The sequence below is a fragment of the Corvus brachyrhynchos genome, unplaced genomic scaffold (assembly GCF_000691975.1).
Source record: "Corvus brachyrhynchos isolate BGI_N302 unplaced genomic scaffold, ASM69197v1 scaffold1, whole genome shotgun sequence".
Lineage (NCBI taxonomy): Eukaryota > Metazoa > Chordata > Aves > Passeriformes > Corvidae > Corvus > Corvus brachyrhynchos.
Genome location: NW_008237222.1, coordinates 9969105 through 9988480, shown reverse-complemented (window position 1 = coordinate 9988480; position 19376 = coordinate 9969105). Strand labels below are relative to the sequence as shown.

The window sequence follows — 19376 nt, the reverse complement described above, 5'->3', positions numbered from 1 at the left end:
TTTCTTGTGGTGCCCTGCCAGCCCGCCGGGCCGCCACTGTCACGCCCTGGTGTGCACCGTGCCCAGCACCTCGCTCACGCCCCGGGTGGAGCGGGGGCCTCCCGTGTCTCCCCATGTCTGTAACCACATCCCTGTGAATAAATATCTAAAGGGTGGGTGTCAAGAGAATTGAGCCAGGCTCTTCTCGGTGGTGCCAACCAGCAGGACGAGAGACAGCGGGCAGAAACTGATGCACAGGAAGTTCCACCTGAACATGAGGAAGAACTTCTTTACTGTGCTGTGACTGAGCCTTGAAACAGATTGGCCAGAGAGGTTGTGCAGGCTCCGTCACGGGAGATACCCGAAAACCATCAGGACGTAATCCTGTGCCACGTGCTCTGGGATTGCCCTGCTTCCAGCAGGAAGGTTGGACCAAGTGACCCACTGTGGTCCCTCCCAACCTGACCCTTTCTACGATTCTGTGTCGACTTTACATCTTTTTATGTGACGAACTCTTTTCAGGCATCTGTGTGGATAAAAGTTGAAGCCAGCAAACATTCAGGCACGGCATTTGGCTTGGCTTTGACCCCTGCTTTGGCTGCCAGGGCAGGGCGTGCTTTGTGTGATCAGAGGATGTGCAGTGGGTTCCTACAGCTGTCTGGCCTCCAAACAGACACCACGAAACGAGGGCTTTCTGCTCAGCAATAAAGCACTCACCGCCTTCAGCGGGACCCAGCCTTCCCCCAAACTCTTACAGCTCACGTGTTGCTGTGAATTAATTCTGACGTTCATGGCATGAGCACTGCATGCATGCACAGTAATTGCTGCCATGATTTCTTTCTGTCATACCCTGCGTAAGCATCTGTCATTTGATGTCAGTAGACTGCTAGATCTGCCAGCACTACAAAGCCACTGCCGTCCATGCTGCAACATCACATCTCAGAATGTGCTTGCATTTGTTTAATAATACAGTTTTCTTGTAAATAGCAATAGTTGAGGAATTAGATTTCATGATCAAAGATGGTTAACGTAAATTCCATTTTACTTTAATCAATATTTACCAGTAAAGCAAGGAAATCCTTAACACAAATAGCTGCCGGACACTGATTTGTTTTCTATATGCTTTAAATGGCTTCAATATCTTTATTTTCTCATACAGCAAAAACTCCTCCTGATAATACTCCAAGAAGGCCTGTTTTATCTGTCAGTGCAAGAAAAATTAAAGATAATGCAGCAGACTGGCATAATTTAATGATGAAATGGGAGAGACTGAATGATAATGGATTTACTACGGCAAACAAAATAGTCAACATGAGGATCAGTGAGCAGTAAGTATGCTAATTCGAGTACAGATAGCAGAAAGATTGCTTTTATTGAGAGAATAATCTGCTTTCTTCACTAGAAAGTTCTTTTTGGTAATCGGGAAATAACATGTCACAGTGGATAAACTAGCTCTTAGATCAAACCCAGCAGTTGCATTCTTTGGTTACAGAAACTATTTACATTCAAATAATGTCTCATATAGTAATGATATTTGCAAGAAATGAGAGATGTTTATTTTACATAGTCAAACATAATGTATTTAAAATCCTTATATAATATACCAAGTTAAAATCTAGTTCTATAAACTTCAGCCCATGTGAGTTCCCTTATTCTCTCGCACATTTTACAGTGAGGCGAGTATTACCAAGTTTCACTCAAGTCAAAAGTTCAGAAGATTTTAAGAAAGAATCACTGATTTGTACAGACAAAAAGGTTTTAACAGTGATGATTTAAAAGAAAACCAACAAAGAACAAAAATACCACACCACAACCACCATAAAAAAACCCCAAAACAAAACCAAACCCACCAAAAAACTGAAAAAAACCCCACTTTGGTAGAGCTTTTATTTTCATGCTGTAATGAAAAACCTTAGTCAACAGGGCTTTGAGCAGGTTCTCCAGGGTCCTGACAGCTGAAGAGGGTTTGTCTGACAGGGTTCTGGCAGGTACAAGCTGAGGAATATTTTGCTGTAATGGTTCCAGATGTTGTTTTTACTCACTAGCAGCTCTCTCTCCTCGGTCTAAGTTTACAGCTGGTGTGGGAAAGTCTGCCAGATGGGGAAGGTGTCTGTACATTGGCTGCTCTGGTGTCACAGATAAATAAATGTCTTGCCTTAAATTGTGCACAAAGGTGAGTTTGTGGTGAGGCACCAGATTATCCCGTGGAGCAGCTGAAGCTTGAGCATACCTTGTCCATTATGAGAGAACAACCTCCAGCACAGGGGCAAGGTAAAGAGGGAAAAAGTACTGTCTTAACACCTGCAAATGTTTTTTCAAGCACATATTCTAAGGTAGCGTAGTTCTGTTTTTCTCTGAAGATTGTGGTACTAGCCCCATTTGCTCACATGGCCAGCTATGCTTTGTGCTATTTTTATGTAGGAATTCTCATAAGCAGCCTGTGAGAGAGAGATTTTGTAGGATCAGACCACAAGGATTTAAAATCTGCACTGGTCAAGTAAACCTATATGCAGTTGTTTACACTGCCTTATGTTTCTCTTTTAGATTTCAAGACAACAAACTGGAGATAGCATGTGATAACAATGCCACAGAACCTGAAAAGCCAACCCCAAAATACAATGAAGAGTTGGACAATTGTTGTGCAGAATTACTAGAGACCTTAAAGCATATGGTAATACTCATTTTTCAGACTTAGTCAATATGAATCAATTCTAAGCGTGCTCAAGTTACAAGGAAATGTCCTGAAGTATTTATTGTAGACAGAAGATTGGGATTTTCATTTATAGTTCTTTGGCTTCAAACCTTAATGACTATAAATCCAGAGTGCACCATTTATTTGATTGATTGGTAAATTTGAAAGTTGGTTTTACATCTGCTGTCTGCTTATAGTTCTGCTCCCCCCTTTATAAAGTGATCTGGAAACAAATCATAGAAAGAATGCATTCCAAAGCTGCACCTGTTTTCTGTTTTCTCATCCTGGATAGTCCTTCTGTTTAGAACAAAAGAAACAGCAGAACATAAAGCAGTGCTTTACCTGCCATCATACCTGTGCAGCTGTCTTTGATCAGACATAATGTAGTCATATTTTTAGCCTGCCTACCTGCATTTGCTGTGCAGATCTCCTCCTCTGGAGAGTGGAGTAAGATAATTATTATGTAACCCACCTTTTTTTCTGGATGCCTTGCTAGGAATTATTGTCACCTGTCAGTTTGACAGGAAGCAAAAATTTTTTTTTCTGCCTGGTACTGTAATTTTAAATTCTTATCAAAAATAGCTTCTATAGCCTTTTGCCAAAGTGGAGGCCCCCATTAAAAGGACGGTAGATCTTTTTTTTATATAGACAGGATACAGTCCTCCAGTATTTAGAAAAAATAGGAAACTGGGTAGATTTGCCTCAGATTTTGTTCTGTGGGGAAAATGTGGGGTTTTTTTTCTTTTTTTTTCCTTGAGGTGCTTTTGTATTCAGACTATAAATGCACTGATGAAAATTTTTACTCTTCCTGAGTAACAGAGGAGTCTGAGCAGCCAGTGTTAGATTGGATACTAAACATAGCTACTTTGACCTAATTTATTTTTCATTCCTTAGGAGTTTATGTGAGCTTATAGGTTCATAGATGTATCTGTGGTTTAGCTGCTTGACTTAAAGATACTGCCCGCAAGCTTCATTTTGGTGTAAATATTCATACCCAAATGCACAAAGTAAGGTGAACATGAAGGAAGTGGATAGAATGAACTGTTTTTTGAAGCAAGCTGTTAGATCAGCCTAGATATATTGTCAGTAGTAGCTTGAGCTGCTTTTCTCACCTGCTGCTGATCCTTTGAAATTAAAGTCATCTCGATATGGTAATGTTAGAAAACATGATAGGGCTTGTGCTACACCTGTGTGATGTTTTTCCCCAGTGCTAAATTGCTATAGGAAAAACTAGGGAGGTGAAAAAATGAGACGGCTCTAGTGTATTTCTAAATGAGGGAAACAAAAGAATGTGCAAAATCAGAGTCATATCTGCAGAGTTCAGAATTTCATGGTATCTCATACTAAATCTGTATATAGACTCCAGCTTTGATTCCTGTCTGGAGTTAAAAAAATGTGAGTTAGAAACATTAATACTAAATAGCCTTCACAAATAGTGTGTTTTTTAAAAATGCTTAATATTACAGTAGCCTAATGTTCCTGAGATATTCATTAACGTTCCATGTTCATCATTTTCAGACAAAAATACAACTGAAAATGGAAAAGCTTACTTCAACTACTAAAGCGATCTGTGACTTGGAAACATTCCACCATGGAGCTGGGAATTGCACAGCACCCTTCTTTCATACATGGCCCACACCATACTTCTGTAAGTAAAATATTGATTATTTTAGCTAGTTACATTATGTCATCAATGTCATCTAATTTATGACTGAAAAATAAGCCCTCTTATCTGGATGTCTTGCCTGAGAGGGAGAGAGTGCTGTCTCCTTTACAATTGACTAATCAATAAACACATGAATGCACCACTTGGTTTAGGGTTACTGCTGATGACTGCCAAGCATTGTCTGACATGCAACAATTACAGCATAGAACTAAATTTGTCAGCAGTTTACAATGTCCAGGCTGCAACAGCCACATCCTCTGCAAGCAGAGATATATTTGCAACTTGCTGGTGTTAAGCTGCAGGCTTAACTACTTGACTTGTTACTTGACACTGAAATTAAATCCTTGAATGCAAAGAGCAAGCTATACCTCAGTTAATTCTCAAGCAGTCAAAGAAAAATACCTCTGATCTCAGTGTCAGTCAAGTAAAAAAATGTTACAGTCTACTGTTAATATTAATTCTTTCAGCATTCACTTGATGGCAAAAGGTAGTGCCTCCATACTGGTATTACCCCAGTTTTAAAACGGAATTCAAGAGAAGCCTGATTTCATGTGAGACACCTGCTGCCTTTGTGAAGTGAAAATCATACCTCTGTGAAGCCCTGCTTTGTACTTCACTACCACAGTTTAGCAGGAATCTTATGTATTAGTTTCTGCCAGCTTAAAAGAATGACAAAGACAACTGCTGTCAAAACACCCATTGTGACTGAATCATTTAGTGATGCTGTCTACTCCATGAAAGACTAAATCCTTCTGAAGGCAGTGATAGTTCAGGTTAAGTTAGAAACACAAGATCAGTCTTTCTTTAAAAATACTTTGTGCGGTTATTTTTTAAGAAGTCAAACAATGAAAGATTACAGATGCATTTGTACCCCTCTAACATTATTGCTAACATAACCAGTAACAGTTTTTACAATAAACACTTCAGTTTTGATCTGTTGGGGATTTTTGCTGTTGTTTTTCACTATTGGTGTTACTCATTGCTGATCATTCATTGCTGAAGTGCATCACAGTATGTGAGAGCATCCTTTAGATTAGCTAAAATCAAGAGGGACTCTAAAATGTGACACTTGTATTGCAGGATAGCATTACCAAATTTTAAAATCAAATTTTGGTTATTTGAGGAATAGCTGTAATTGATAATATTACAGTGGGTCCTGACAACCAGTGCCACTGCTTATTCTATAATTAAATGGGGACTCATGTCAAAATCAGAAGTGTGTAAAATATATCCCAAATTGTTTAGCATTTTATATTCTAATGTAAAAACACGATTAATGCTGTAAAAAAAAAAAGATGGCTAAATTGAGGGAATAGCTTATGTAAGGTAGGGGGTTTTTATGATCCACATATTACAAGTATAATTTAGCTTTTAGAGAATTGCTGAAATGTTCTGGTCAATGTGTTTGGTTTTTCAATCCATTTCAGATGAGGTTTGTCTGAAGCTCTCTGAAATGTACAAGAAGGAACTAAAACTCAAGCAAACAATTGTGCAAGACATTGCTCATTCTGCTGACCAGGATCTGATGATGGTGTATTTATCATCATGGTTGTATCAGCCTTACATTGAGAACAGCAGCACACTGCTGCTTGAAGCCATGCTGCTGGAAACAGGACACAGGCAGTGCTAGAATTCCAAAGGTTACATGGCTGGGTTCTAGTGATGCTTACATTAAACGGAATTGGCAAATTGCAAGGCTTACCAAGTAAGTTGATTTTTTGTAAAACTTATTAAAAATATTTTTCTCTATTTGTATTCCTTACTTTGTCTCAGCTGATACTCCTTTTCCTGTGTGGGACAATCTGGTTTTGGTTGGTTTTATCTATTTTAGGGCAACACAGAGGCTACAGGTAGGAGGCTAAGTCCTCTATATTCAGAAAGAGGTAAGGACTGCTTGATGGTCTGGGGGGATTCAATGCATATAGAAGAGAAGCTACAGCAAAAAATGTTACTTCCTCCAAAGTCTGGACAGCCTAACATACCTACATGGTCCCTTTTGCCATCAAAATTCAACACTTCTTGATCTCTACATGGGGGGTTTTTTTGCATGAATTAACAGGGCAAATGTTTTTGTACTTGCTTTATAAGTGGAGGAGAGGGAAGCACAAAAGGAAGAATCCAAAAGGATCCACATAGTTTGGTATGTGGTTTTGAAATGCTCTTGCAGACAATAGTGTAAATTCTGGATTGGTTTTGATTCTGGTGATGTTGGGTACGTCACCCTTGGAGAGTGATCCAAGCCTGAACCAGCAGCCAGGAAGTTTTAAGAAGGTATAAGGTATAAGAAGGTCTTGTCCCTTTTAATTAATTTTAACTTTTTTTTTTTTTTTTTTAAGAGATGTTTCATGAAAGCATCTGTTGTATAAAACAAAACCTTCTTTAGTCAAGGCTGTATCCCATATTGTTTGCTCCCTGTCATGGGGCTCAGTAAGTTTTTCCTTAGATTACTGTTACTGATGTCAAGTGGTTTTGGTTTGAAGGTGTGTTCCTGTGTACTGACAGGAAAAGCAGGGTCACTTACCTACTTAGCTCCAAGCTGAAACCTCGTAAGCTTAGTAGGGAAATAACATCAGTTTCCTGCAGTAACAGGACAGACAGTCATGAATTGAAAAGTTTTCTTGAAATGTTGCTCTGTTGAACAATGAGGTTGTTTCTGGCAGCTAATAAGAGTTCTATTCTTAGCCTGCAATTCCAGCATATGAAAAGAAATTCTGCAGTAGCTCAAGAATACAGTTAGGAACAGCTTTGTTGGGTTTTGTTATTTTTTCAGTGGAAGTGTTCCACCTAGTTTAACAGCCACCTTAATTCATCTGAGTAGGGCCAGACCTGTGTCACTATGGAAACATCTCCGTACTTCAAAAATATTTTCCAAGGAGAAAAGATTGGTTCACATATAGAACTGTGCTTTTAAGATGAGAGTAGGTGTATTGTATTTCCCAGCATGTGCAAATTGATAGGGAAGGCAAAATTGAGGCCAATTTTCATTTTCTGCACAGGAGGTAATTGTGGTTTGTTCTCACTTCTTAAGAGGAAAGAAGCTCTTCAGGAACAGGTCTTCATATCCACAGACCCTCTTGCTTATTGACTGTTGTTGGACGTTGGAAGATTACTGCAAAACCATTGCAGAGATGTTTTGTCATTCCAGCTCTAAGCAGTTGATTGGTATATTTGTAGCCCTCAGATATAATTATTAGACAGTCAGTACAAAAGAGTATCATAAAGAATTGGTCACTGCAATCGAAGACTGCAAGACCAGCAGAACTTTGCTTTGTATACTACCTTCACTTACAAGGTAGGTCTGTATGCTCTGGCAATTACCACCTCCTAAAAAAGAGGGAAAAAACCCCAAAACAAATAGTAACACATTAATAACTCATTAACATACAGTATCTTTCACAACTACTCATAAAAGGCAACATTTTGGGTAATAAAATTCATCTCCTACTCAGGCAACCAAGAAAAAAACCCACCAAACAAAAAAGCCTAACTCAACTATGTTTAAAGGGACATAGTAGAGCAGTTTATGTAATCTGTGAATTGTCTTCTCTTTTGTTTAGATTCAATTTTAGTGGTTTTCTTCAGTAACAATATCATGAAAAAAATCAGTGTTCATACTTAAGTACAATTCTCCTGTCCTTGGCAGATTTGCCTGATTATCCCAGTAGCTGCATCTATTCAGCAATGAGGTAGCACACACATTTTAAGGTAACATTTTATGTTACCACTTTTCAGTAATGTCTGCTCATTTAATGCTGTTCTTTTGCACCTGCTAAACATATTGACAGAAAAGACAGTGCCTCAGACAGGACGCTGGTAGGTCTCCACAAAAATATAATATGATCCAAGGATCATATTGAGAGTATGACAAAAATTCAAGTAATTTGCCAAGTGCTCTCCCTGCCTAGAGAAAGTCCCTTTGTATTATGATTAAACAGTACAAGGTAGTGTGGAGTTACTAGGAAGGTCAAAGTGTAGAATTCATAAAGGATGCATCATCTGAAAGAAAAGTCTAATACCAGTCTAACAAAAATAGGCCGTGACAGACTAAAGCAAAAAAAGAATTTGGTACCTCATTAAGGAAAATTAGATCACTACTTACGCACCTTCCCGTTTATGTCTACGCAACAGCAGTTTTTAAAGATGTGGCTGAACATTAGACAAGCAACTTAAATACATTTCCAACTGTTCAGTACAAAACATATCTTGTTTGAGGCTATTTTTGTCCCTAACTCAGTGAATGCTTATTTCAGTAAGGATGAGCTAGGCTGTCACATTGTTCCCGGAATGCACAAGTGTGGATTATACTTAAAACTGCCAATTTTTCCAGGCAGATTTATGTGCATCAAGTCTAGATGCTAATGAATGTTCAAGATAGCTTTTAAAAAGTGCAATGATGGTGTTTTGTAATCTCAGTGGCAAAGAAAATGCACATTTTTAATATAGCTTTTATTTTACCCATATACAGCTTGCCAGTACACAGCACATCACTGCTGAACAGCAGTACAACTTACTGCATTTTTAGATGGCTAGAGAGAAAAGGAATTATGTAACAAAAGGGAACAGTGCAAGTTTTAGGGTTGACAAGATTTCTACTTTCCACCCATCCCCAACATATAAAGCAAATAGAACAATGTTAATTCTAGAATTTTTGGTTGCAATGCTGCTAGATTTATATAAACATAAGTTATAAAAAGTACAGGGCATAGAAACAGTTTACAAATAAGTTAAATTTCAATTATCTCAGTATTCACATTAGAAAAATATACATTTTATAATCAGTCTTTTCCAGAAGAAAGCTTATAGGGTTTTCTAATCTATGGCTCCAATTCACTTTGCGAGAGCAAAATATCTTCACTTTGGCCACCTGCTTCCATTGCCAGTAGTGCTTCCACTGTTTCCAAAGGTATCCCTTCGGGTGTGCGAATGTGCATTGTAGTACCATTGGAATCAGTCACAATAACGATGCCTTCCGCCTGAGACAAAACAGCAGTGTCTGGATGAGACAAGATAAGCCCATCTGAAGTCTGGATAAAAATCTGTTCGTGTCCCTGAGACAAAAAATCATGGCTCTCATCAGAAATCTCAAAAGCTACAGTTTCATCTACAGTAACTGTATTCGCCAGCTCCTGTGAAGAATATTCACTCTCATTTTTAAAAGCATTTTCCTGGCTCCCATGAGTGGACAGGGAGGCTCCCTGGACAGCGTTCTCATGCGATTCAGCCTGAGCACTGTGGGGGTAGTTTATTGGCACAATGTTTGTTGAAAAAACTTTTTCAAGTTCCTGTATGTCATCAGTCATACCAGCATTATGAAGTTGCTCAGAATGTTCTTTAATTGCAAATTTAGGGTTTTCTTCTTGCAGTTCCTGATATTTTGGATTGTGACCATTTTCTTCACTCGTTGGTAAGCCAGTGCTCTGACTTGCCACTGCCTGCTTCGGCATGGAGCTGTGGAGTTCAGGAGCTGCCAGTCCCCCCGCCGCATTCCCGCTCACAAAGTGCGCCTGAACCAGCCCAGCTGAGCCACCTGCTTCAACAGGCAGCACGACTTCAGTGTGCAGCAGAGATGTGGCACCTGCCAGATCTGCTCCCTGTATGCTCACAGGCTGGGGATACTCTATCCTCATTTCCACAGTTTGGGAGAAGGTACCTGAATTTTCAGCATAGTTTCTAACTCCTGAATCAGCAACTGAATTATGTTCTTCTGCTGTCTGTAATGTACTTCCAGTTGTGCAGCAAGTGATATGCCTACCTTCTGAAAGCAAGATTTCTCCATTTAATGGATTAAAACCTGAAAAGGGAAAAGAAATATTATTTTGTTGGGCAATCTAATATTGCATGCCAAAAAAATTGGTTTTCAGCAAAAATTTTGGAGGAAAAGCTAGACTACTTCCCTGCTTTCTTTCCCCCAAATTAGCAAACCTGAGGCACCTTACAAGAGTTTCACAGAACTTCCCAATGAGAAAGTCAGTATAAAAATATTTAGGGAATTTTTGAACAGTGATATTTTATCAAGTATTTCTATATTAAGAAATGTTAAGAGACCTTACATTAAGAGGCAGCATTTTTCTGTTAATCCTGAAAACAACCTGAGCTGAAAGTCAAACTCAATTTTCTTCCACCGTGCAGCCAGTAACATTAAAAGATATAGACTTTACCAGGCACAAACTTGTCAGCTGCTCATCATCATCGCCATTAGTAAGTCGATGGAAGCATTTAAATTTGTTTAAATTTCTATTCCTAATCAAGCACATCCTGGACTCAGATATGTCATCAGGTTGCTACATATTAATGTGCTAAGAGCCACAGAGGCACTTTTGTCCTGTGCCAGAAAAGGTAAAAACCACAAGAAATGCAGTGTTCTACCAGTTACTTGACCTGGACCTGACCAGAGTCCCAAACCCTGAAGGTAGTTGAACAATAACTACTAAGCTGCAGTGGTATGAGCTGTCAGTCTTTATTATTAAAGGTCAAAAGGAACAAGTAGGTTGGTTTGGTTTTGGATTTTTTTTGTTATGAAAGATATCACTGCACAACAAAGGAGATGTAACGCTGCAGAAAGGACTGTTTTTAATTTTTTGCACTGTAGACTAGCAAACGCCCTACTAGCAGGTGCAAGCAAAATATAATTTTAAAAACTCATAGCCCAGAAGAAAATCATAGTGCAGCAAGAAGTAAGCATGGTTATGCAGAGAGCCTTTCAGAGAAAGAAAATCTAATGGAGGGAAACAAAAATGACTATTGACTGAAAAACATGCAAAGGGCAAAAGCAAATCCACTTAACACCAACAACAAAACAAGGTATTTACAAAGAGGATGGTACTGATAGACGCACCTTACTACAGATTTACTTTCCTTTCACTGTTACCCTGCTAATCTGAAGGGCAGCAGGATGAAAGATGAAGAAATAATAAAAATAAAGGCAACCACCTGAAGACTGGTGAAAAATGGTGCCTCAATTCCAATACAAGATGTATTCCAATGATGGATACAGGACAGCCTACACCAGCTCTCCATTTCCCCCAAGATCCACAAAGCTCTGGGAATTCTGCTATTGTAGCTGGCAGGGATCAAGAGGAAGAATGTGCACTCTGCTTCCTCTTCCTCTGCTCTCCCACAGCTGACACAATGGTCAAGGACTTTGAGGGATAGGACAAACAGGAAGCACACAGCAGAGGACAGTACTATGCTCCTTAGTATCAATAACTGGATTATCATGCATCTAGAATTGAGCTACTGCTGTCTGCATCATCTATAACTTTTCCCTCCTCATGAGGCCTTTCCAGTTAAACAGTTGCTTTTGAAGGACTTGGGAAGCAAGTTAAGAAATGAAACTTTAATACAAAAACCACAGTAGCCTGAAGAACAAAGATTTGTTCAGCTCCTCCATGAACAGAACAGAACTGGAAAATCTGAAGAGGTTACCATCTTTTTCAAACAGTGTACACAAATTTCCACTATTTTCTTTCACTTCATCTTGACTGGCATAAGCATCGTTCACATTCTCTGTTACGTCTTCTAACTTGGTCCTTTTGGCTGGTGGCAACAGTTCTTCCCCTGAGCTCTGTCAATATAAGAGATGATTAACTGCTGCCCCTATAACAGTTGAAAATACTGGAAGAGATAATTGTGGAGACATCATGGCAGTGAACTGATGATCCTTGAAAACAGAGTTTACACTAAAGGTCTTCTAAAAGGTAAGGATTTAAACACAGCCCTCACACTTCGCCAGAACTCCAAGGGGAGAAAACACAGCTCTCTGCTACACTGTAAACAGACTGAAGCTTGTCAATTGACTTGTCAGAAAGAAAGAATCTGTTTTCATGCCCCTCTATCCACCACCAATTAGCACAGAAATCACTTCTCCAACGTCTGAGCCTCCTGTAGGTTAGGCCATTTCCTCTAACACAGGTTGGAATCTGTGGGGCCCCCAGTTACCAGCACCTCAACGAAGTTCTTTTGTCCCTGTAAGACCTGTAAGTCTTTGATATTCTGTCCTGAACACTACCAAGTGTCTTCCCAAAGCACATACTTAATGTGCTAGTTCATATGCCCTGCTATGATACCACAGCAGAGAGTACTTTCAGTATTTCTGAACACCACAAAAGCCTTACTTTAACATGACTCAGATAATACTAGCATGATTTTGTAAGGAATAATTATGTGTTTTAAAAAGTTTTAATTTGTCTTAGTTTCATTGTTAATTTTCACAAAGGTATTCCATACCTCAGCTAACCATTTTTGTCCCAGTACATCCTCAGGCACTTGCTCACTAACCATTTTAATTACACATGGTGAACAAGAGCCTGCACCTTGCATCTTCTGTTCTCCACTGAGTATTTCTGTGATTCCTAGAGATTCAGCAACCTTTAAAAACAGATACAGGGAAAAAAGTAAAAGTTAGCCTCTCAGATCTGAATACATAAATGCTGAAATACAGATTCGTTTTCTTAAAACTGAACTAGAATTACACCATGTCGAGCCTGACAATCACCTCAGCTCAATGCCAGTATTTAGACTCCCATGTTTTCTCCTAGCCTTCACACTGACACATGATCTTCCTCTGAAGGTGACTGTTAACAGGCAAACCTTGAAAGAATGATAGTTATATATAGAATCCAGAGACAGTTACTCAGAGCAGAGTTTAATAAAGATTATTGAGGCTCTCCATCATATAAAAAACATTTAAGTCTTCCTGTTTAGAATATCTCTGCGTAGTTAAGGAGTTTCCCCCCTCCTCACATTCCGTTCCTGTGCTTCATCCCTATGTAGATATACTACTATCCAGCTTCGCAAGGCTAGGTTGTTTTGGGGTTTGGTTTGGTCTTGTTTTTAGTTTTTAAAAAGCATCATTCTATATTAAGAATGCACATGAACACAGAAGAGAAGCAAGAAAGAGGTTCCATCTGTCTTTCTAGATACAGCTCCATAAACAATGCATCTGGAGTCACTGAAATAATAGTTTGCAGTTTTATTAATGCAGTCCCTGCCTTTCACATTTGTTGGTATCACTGTGAACTGTATAGATGCATTCAGTTTGCCCTCATTTTGCAATGAAACTACTTATCCCTTCAAATCAAGGTCACTCATTTTAAATATAGACCCCCCCTCTCCTTCCTGATCAAACATCAGGATGTACTTTTATTAGCAGTTAATGCTAAAGACACCTTGCAGTAACATGCAGCTTCATACTACCCCAGATATGCAAGGCAGGTATCAGCACTGCTAGAATTGGTTTTAATCTTTCTAGGTGTATCCACTGACAAACTAGAATTGTAGTTTTATTATGGATTTCTTTTTCTTCTTGGTAAATTGTTGGACTTTTTACAATAATGTCTACTTTTGCTCATCAAAAATCATGTTGTCTTCAAATAAATTTACCTACATGAGAAAGCTTATCAGAGAAAATTAAAAATGCAAGGCATCTAAAATAAAGCAAGCAAACAAACCAATCATAGTTCCAAACAGAGTGCTTTATTACCTTAGCATCTTTTATTTCAACAGGCTGCTGGCAACTCACAGAATCAGAATTACTGAGGTGATCATAAGCCATTTTCTTTACCATGTTATGCAAGTCTTCAAATTCCCTGTACACATCTGGAAAGTAAGCTTTGGCTGGATATCCTTTTTCAACCTAGGAATAAGAGGGGAATAAAAAAGGGCTTGTTTCTCCCTCCCTATACTTTAAAAAGAGATTAAATTAAGATCTGTCAGTTTTGTTTTGTTCAACATTTTAAAATAGAAACATGCAAGTCAAAAGACTATGCAATATTCAAAATGCCACTGAACCAGGCAGCAAAAAGCAAGGCTTTGAGTTGAAACCTACGAGAGTTTTGCCTGTGTAAGACTGAAGTGATGTGTGGAACATCTACATGCTGCACAATACTAATTTAAGAAATTCGATTATGTCTCTAAAGGTATCTTTTTGTGTATACTAATGGAAGTATCCCTAAAATAATTTACTATTTTTACAAAAAAACTCACCTTCATCAACAGGAATTCATACACCGTAACAAGCTTTGTAAGACGTGGGAGAGCCAGCTCCATTAAGTCTTCATTATCACATTGTTGTATTAGCTGTCAAAAGCCAGAATGAGATTATTAGGAAAAAGCAGCCCACACATTATGCACCCCATTTTCAGAACATAAAATATCACTACGTTTTTTTGAAAGATGTGCTGTATGTTTAGGCAGCTTTAAGAATACATGCAAACTAACTCCAAAATGGGGTAAGCTAGAAGACCTCAGAACAGTTACTACTCATGTGCAGACAAAACTCAGTCCCAAAAATGTTGCCAATTCATAGAAAGAACAGCAACCTCAGTAGCTTTAGTAGCCATAAAGGATCTACAACACACAGAAAACAAAGAACAAGTTGTGTTAGTTGGATTTTAATCCCCATTCTATCCTCCCCCAAGACCTTCTTTGTGGGTTTGTTTTGGTTTTTCAGGGTTCTTTTATTATTATTTCTTTTACTGTGTTGGAGAAGATATGTAGTAGTAGCTAGTAACTTTCCTTCTCCAGAAAAAGGATAGCAAGAATATATCTACATGTCAAAAATCCCTTTCCAGACTGAGTTCCCATTTTCCCTTTTTCCAGTATTCTGTTGGAAATATTTTTTTCTTAAAAGACAACTTAATTTTTTCTTCTTAGAAGCCATCTTGGGCTTTCATCTTGTCCATACACAAGGATGTAAAAAAAAAAAAAAAAAAATCTTTTTGAAAATGGTTCATTGAAAATAAGTGATGAAAAAAAAGGGGGGAAAAAAAATAGGGCGGGTGAAAAATACTTGTGAAGTAGAGAAGATATGTAGTAGTAGCTAGTAACTTTCCTTCTCCAGAAAAAGGATAGCAAGAATATATCTACATGTCAAAAATCCCTTTCCAGACTGAGTTCCCATTTTCCCTTTTTCCAGTATTCTGTTGGAAATATTTTTTTCTTAAAAGACAACTTAATTTTTTCTTCTTAGAAGCCATCTTGGGCTTTCATCTTGTCCATACACAAGGATGTAAAAAAAAAAAAAAAATCTTTTTGAAAATGGTTCATTGAAAATAAGTGATGAAAAAAAAGGGGGGAAAAAAAATAGGGCGGGTGAAAAATACTTGTGAAGTAATTGCAGAAGAGAACCATACCTCTTTTAACCTAGCTTTTCTTCTGAATACATTGTGTTCTGCTGACACACTACTAAGTGACTTTGAAGGGGACTGACCAGGTCTGCTAAGCCTTCCAGAACACCTGGATCTTCCACCCGTCCTGGGTCGACCACGTCTCTTTGGTCGTCTGGGTCTTCCAGGTCCTTTTGGTGTTACGGGTCCCCGGTGTCCTGAACTGGTTTCATTTGGTTTTTCTGCCGGCAAGTGTCTGCTTTCCTCAGACTCTGAAGCCTTAATTAAAAGAAAAAGTATTTATTCACTATTTTAAACAGTTTTGAGGAAGACAATTTTGTAATTAAGTTTGCCATCTATGCAAACAATAATAGCATATTAAAAAAATGCAAAGCTGGATACAAGAAAAACTTGCAAATAAAGTTGTGGAATAAATCCAACACGTTAGTTAAGAATGCTATTTCCGCATCACATATACGTCATTATTTGCAAAGTTAGCATTTTTGAACCACAAGATGTCATACAAAATAAAGAGATTAAATAAACATAATAAAAGAGCTGTTTTAAGTGGGTTAAATACATTTAATATTTTTGAAGTAAAATATATCCTCTTTAGATAAAGAAGTTGCAGAACTAAAACTTAATTAGCAGTAAAACATACTCAAAGAATAACTTGGGTTTCATTGTAACCACATCAAAGCTTAAAGACTTTATACAAAAGACAAAAACTCCGGCACCATGAACAGTGACAAGCCCAGTAATTAAATATCAAAACGTACTGCCCAGTTTCCACATTTCAAAATCCAGTCTTTCCTAGGAACACAGCTAGAAAGTAGCTTCTGTTATAAAATCACACAGAAACTCAAAATACCTTTTCTATTTTTAAGTTATCATCATTATTTCAGTACAAAACTTTTTAACCGTTTAAAGGAGTGATTTCTTACTTAAACATCTTCCCTTCCAAGCTAGAATTTCTAAGAATGTTCTAGCATCTTTTAAGAAATGAGTTTATAATAGTACTGAGGTACATCAGGCTTCTTTGCATAATCTGTACATTTGCATCCCAACATTCAGTAACTCCCTACTATTCTACTGATTAGGGAAGCTCTAAAAATGGCAAATTTATGTCAGTTCTATCCAGGGATTAAATTACTAAATTAGTTCTAAATTTGTCATAAGACATGGGGTTGAGCATGGGGATCTTGATTGGCTTCCTATCTGTATCAAAAAACTGTACAATAATTCAGAGAGCAGACTTCAGTATTCTGCAATTCTCTTTTTCCAGAGATGATAAGCGAGCGTAGACAATGAAGGAACGTTTGTTTGCTGCACTGGCACCTTAAGCTGTAAATTTTCACTTTCCTGAGAACAACTTCACAATTACAAATGCAAGTAATAAATGTGACACCCCTACATCTAAACGAGTACTTCTTCCTAGCCAGCAGCTGCATCAAGTTGCTGCAAAATGTTAAGAGTCATTTTAATATTAGAAGAGAAACTTTTCTTTGAAGTGACCAGCTTAAAACATCACAGGAAAAAATTAGCAGCTGAGGCAGCTTCCTACCCGGAGACTCAAATTTCACCAGTGTTTGGTGTGCAGGGTTTCAAAGCCCCACTTTGAAAACCTGCTCTAGGAAGAGCTGCAGTTCACTGTTGTGTTCCAAATAAGAGATTTTTCTGTGATGACATTATTTCAGCAACAGAAAATGAGAGAGCAGATGATGTGTTGCTGTCATGCTAAAGGCTGTAACTGAACAACAGTGTTCTTACCCAAATGCAAAGAATGTCATTTATGCAGACAAGGTGAAAACTGTCAGAAGCCCAGTAACAAATGAGCACTCAGTGAACATTTAGTTATATGTGTCTGTGCAACAGTACTGTTGCTGCAGCACTGCAAGAGACAATTTGATTTTTAAAGCACTTCAATGGGAAATTTGCCTAATGTAGTCTATCATAACTTGTACTGCTCAAAAATATGGATATTTCTGATATGACTACATTTCAGAAATATGGATATTTCTGAGCAGTACAAGACTGTGCAGCTACAGAACTGCCATTCTACTTTGAATGAAAGAACTGACAGTTTTTCTAAGTAACACTTTACCTGTTCTCCAGCCTTTGAATCAACAGTTTCTTCCAGATTGGTAGCTAGTGCTTTTTCATGATTTAAAGTGACAGTAGTTGAATCCAAATGTGCTGGACTCATCATTTGCTCTTCCACAAATATACTTCCATTAGGCTTATTTAGAGGTATTTTCTGAGGTGAAGACTCCAGCTGTCCATGGTCTGGGTTAAGTTTATAATGTCTTGCTAATCCTCCTTTTCCTATGTAAGATTTTTCACAAGTCTGACATTTAAACATTTTGGGTTTCAGATTATAATTTGAAGAACTGAATAATGCATCCTTTCCCTTCATCTTTCCTTCTTCATCATCTTCTATACTCAGCTCAGAGTAGTCATCAGAATCAGATTGATGACCATCAGCCAAATCCTCCATTTTAATGAATTTGTAATCTTTAGCTTTGTATTTGGGGGGGCGTGAAATCCGTCCAGAACGAGTTTTCACCTTCAAGGATTTCTTTAACTTGTCATCCTTTTGCTTTTTTTCAAGGCATTGTGTACTTGCTGAACTGGCTGCAGCCATGGTAGGATTTGGAGACCTTGAAGCCGATGCTGTGGCACGAGTAGCCCTCTGTCCATTCACCATCTTAGACGGGGGAATCTTGCTCACAGACACTGAGCCATGAGATGGTAAAGGCCTCTGCATAAGCAACTGAACCGGAGACTCAGAAGAACTTTGCAGGAATAGCTGCTGCTGCTCAGTTCCTGAAACAGGCTGTATCCTAATTATGTGGGGATTAATAATGCCAAGTCCTGGTATGCTAGAATTCCTACCAACTGGCTGACTCAGCGTTAGAGTTTTCGACTGGATTGGTGCCAATGATGTCACTGGCCTTTCAGTTTCCTTCATCTGTCCTGGCTGAACTTGGACACAAATGGCTTCCAGATGCTTTTGTGGAAAAAGGGAAGAATTGCAATTACAAAGTATAGCATTAATCAATAAATACTTATCTAGATAATACACACATGCCCTTAAAGCAAAGCATGAAGAAACCACTGCACATCATTAGTTTTTCATTTTAATGCATCAAAGCACAGATTTAACATCAAAGCACAGATTTCCCTTCCTCCAAGCTATGGGTTTTCCTGCACATTTACTGCTGTGACTGATGTTCAACTAAAACATGTAAAGTTTGCTCTGAAGCCATGTCACAGCTTTGTCTCCTACTAGCAGGCCTGTCTGGAATAGCAGGGTCAATGCCATCACCAAGGCACATTCATAACCTTCAGCAAACCCCAAACACGGGAGAACTACAATGCTACACGACACAGGCCAAAAAAAACAGTCCAGGACATACTATAGTATGTGTTCAGTTCACAAAAACTTCGTGGTGATGATTCAGAGAATCAGACGTTACTGTTCATCTCCCTCACAGTTCTGCCTGCTTCATCCAAATTTCTGCCTCAGTTTGGCTCAATCACTTGACAAACCCTGCACCCCAAACGTGGGTTGAAAGCCCAGATACTGTCACCTGCAAGAAAGGCATGCACTAACTTTCTGTATCACCACTGTGAAACAGCTCTTCTAAGCTGTTCTTGGCTGCACGTGTTGTCAGACCGAAATACTGACCACAGCAGCTATTAGTTACATTCAAACACGGATTTTCCTAAACCACATTGAAAGCTGTGCCTTTCAGCTATGGGACTGGAGTCTACACCCGACGGCAAGTGTGACGGAGGAAAACGGGGGGAAAAAAAAAAATCATTACAAAAAAATTTCATTACAAATCATGAAAGCCGGAGCCGTGGCTTTCATCCCCAACGGAGCGCCGCAGCCTCCCGCCCCCCAGCCCCCGGGGTTACCTTCTGCGGG

At 38.6% G+C, this 19376-nt stretch overlaps 2 protein-coding genes across 3 annotated transcripts; one reads left to right on the top strand and one right to left on the bottom strand.

Annotated features, from left to right (window-relative positions):
- The first annotated feature begins 1092 nt into the window (after nucleotides 1-1092).
- On the top strand, nucleotides 1093-6099 carry CINP (cyclin dependent kinase 2 interacting protein). The gene is made up of 4 exons (XM_008629854.2): nucleotides 1093-1307; nucleotides 2524-2650; nucleotides 4190-4319; nucleotides 5765-6099. Exons 1-4 carry the CDS (start codon nucleotides 1108-1110, stop codon nucleotides 5965-5967), a joined length of 660 nt encoding a protein of 219 aa, XP_008628076.1. The 5' UTR covers nucleotides 1093-1107; the 3' UTR covers nucleotides 5968-6099.
- Nucleotides 6100-6652: 553 nt separating this feature from the next.
- ZNF839 (zinc finger protein 839) lies at nucleotides 6653-19060 on the bottom strand. Of its 2 annotated transcripts, none has more exons than XM_008629765.2 (7): nucleotides 17547-19060; nucleotides 15470-15721; nucleotides 14322-14414; nucleotides 13819-13971; nucleotides 12564-12704; nucleotides 11763-11901; nucleotides 6653-10128 (listed from the first exon to the last, which is right to left on the bottom strand). In XM_008629765.2, the coding sequence occupies exons 1-7, from the start codon at nucleotides 18411-18413 to the stop codon at nucleotides 9152-9154; spliced, it is 2622 nt and encodes an 873-aa protein (XP_008627987.1). In that variant the 5' UTR covers nucleotides 18414-19060; the 3' UTR covers nucleotides 6653-9151. The 2 variants fall into 2 exon arrangements, with proteins under 2 accessions (XP_008627987.1, XP_017584586.1); XM_017729097.1 differs by having other exon boundaries at nucleotides 12615-12704.
- Nucleotides 19061-19376: the final 316 nt, after the last annotated feature.

Coding starts and splice junctions, on each gene's coding strand:
- CINP (XM_008629854.2), top strand. CDS start 1,108: ATGGCTTCAATATCTTTATTTTCTCATACAGCAAAAACTCCTCCTGAT. Junction 2,651..4,189: donor TAGAGACCTTAAAGCATATG/GTAATACTCATT, acceptor CATCATTTTCAG/ACAAAAATACAACTGAAAAT. Junction 4,320..5,764: donor ATGGCCCACACCATACTTCT/GTAAGTAAAATA, acceptor AATCCATTTCAG/ATGAGGTTTGTCTGAAGCTC.
- ZNF839 (XM_008629765.2), bottom strand. CDS start 18,413: ATGAAGGAAACTGAAAGGCCAGTGACATCATTGGCACCAATCCAGTCG. Junction 15,722..17,546: donor ATTCAAAGGCTGGAGAACAG/GTAAAGTGTTAC, acceptor CTTTTAATTAAG/GCTTCAGAGTCTGAGGAAAG. Junction 12,705..13,818: donor TTGAAATAAAAGATGCTAAG/GTAATAAAGCAC, acceptor CTGTTTTTAAAG/GTTGCTGAATCTCTAGGAAT.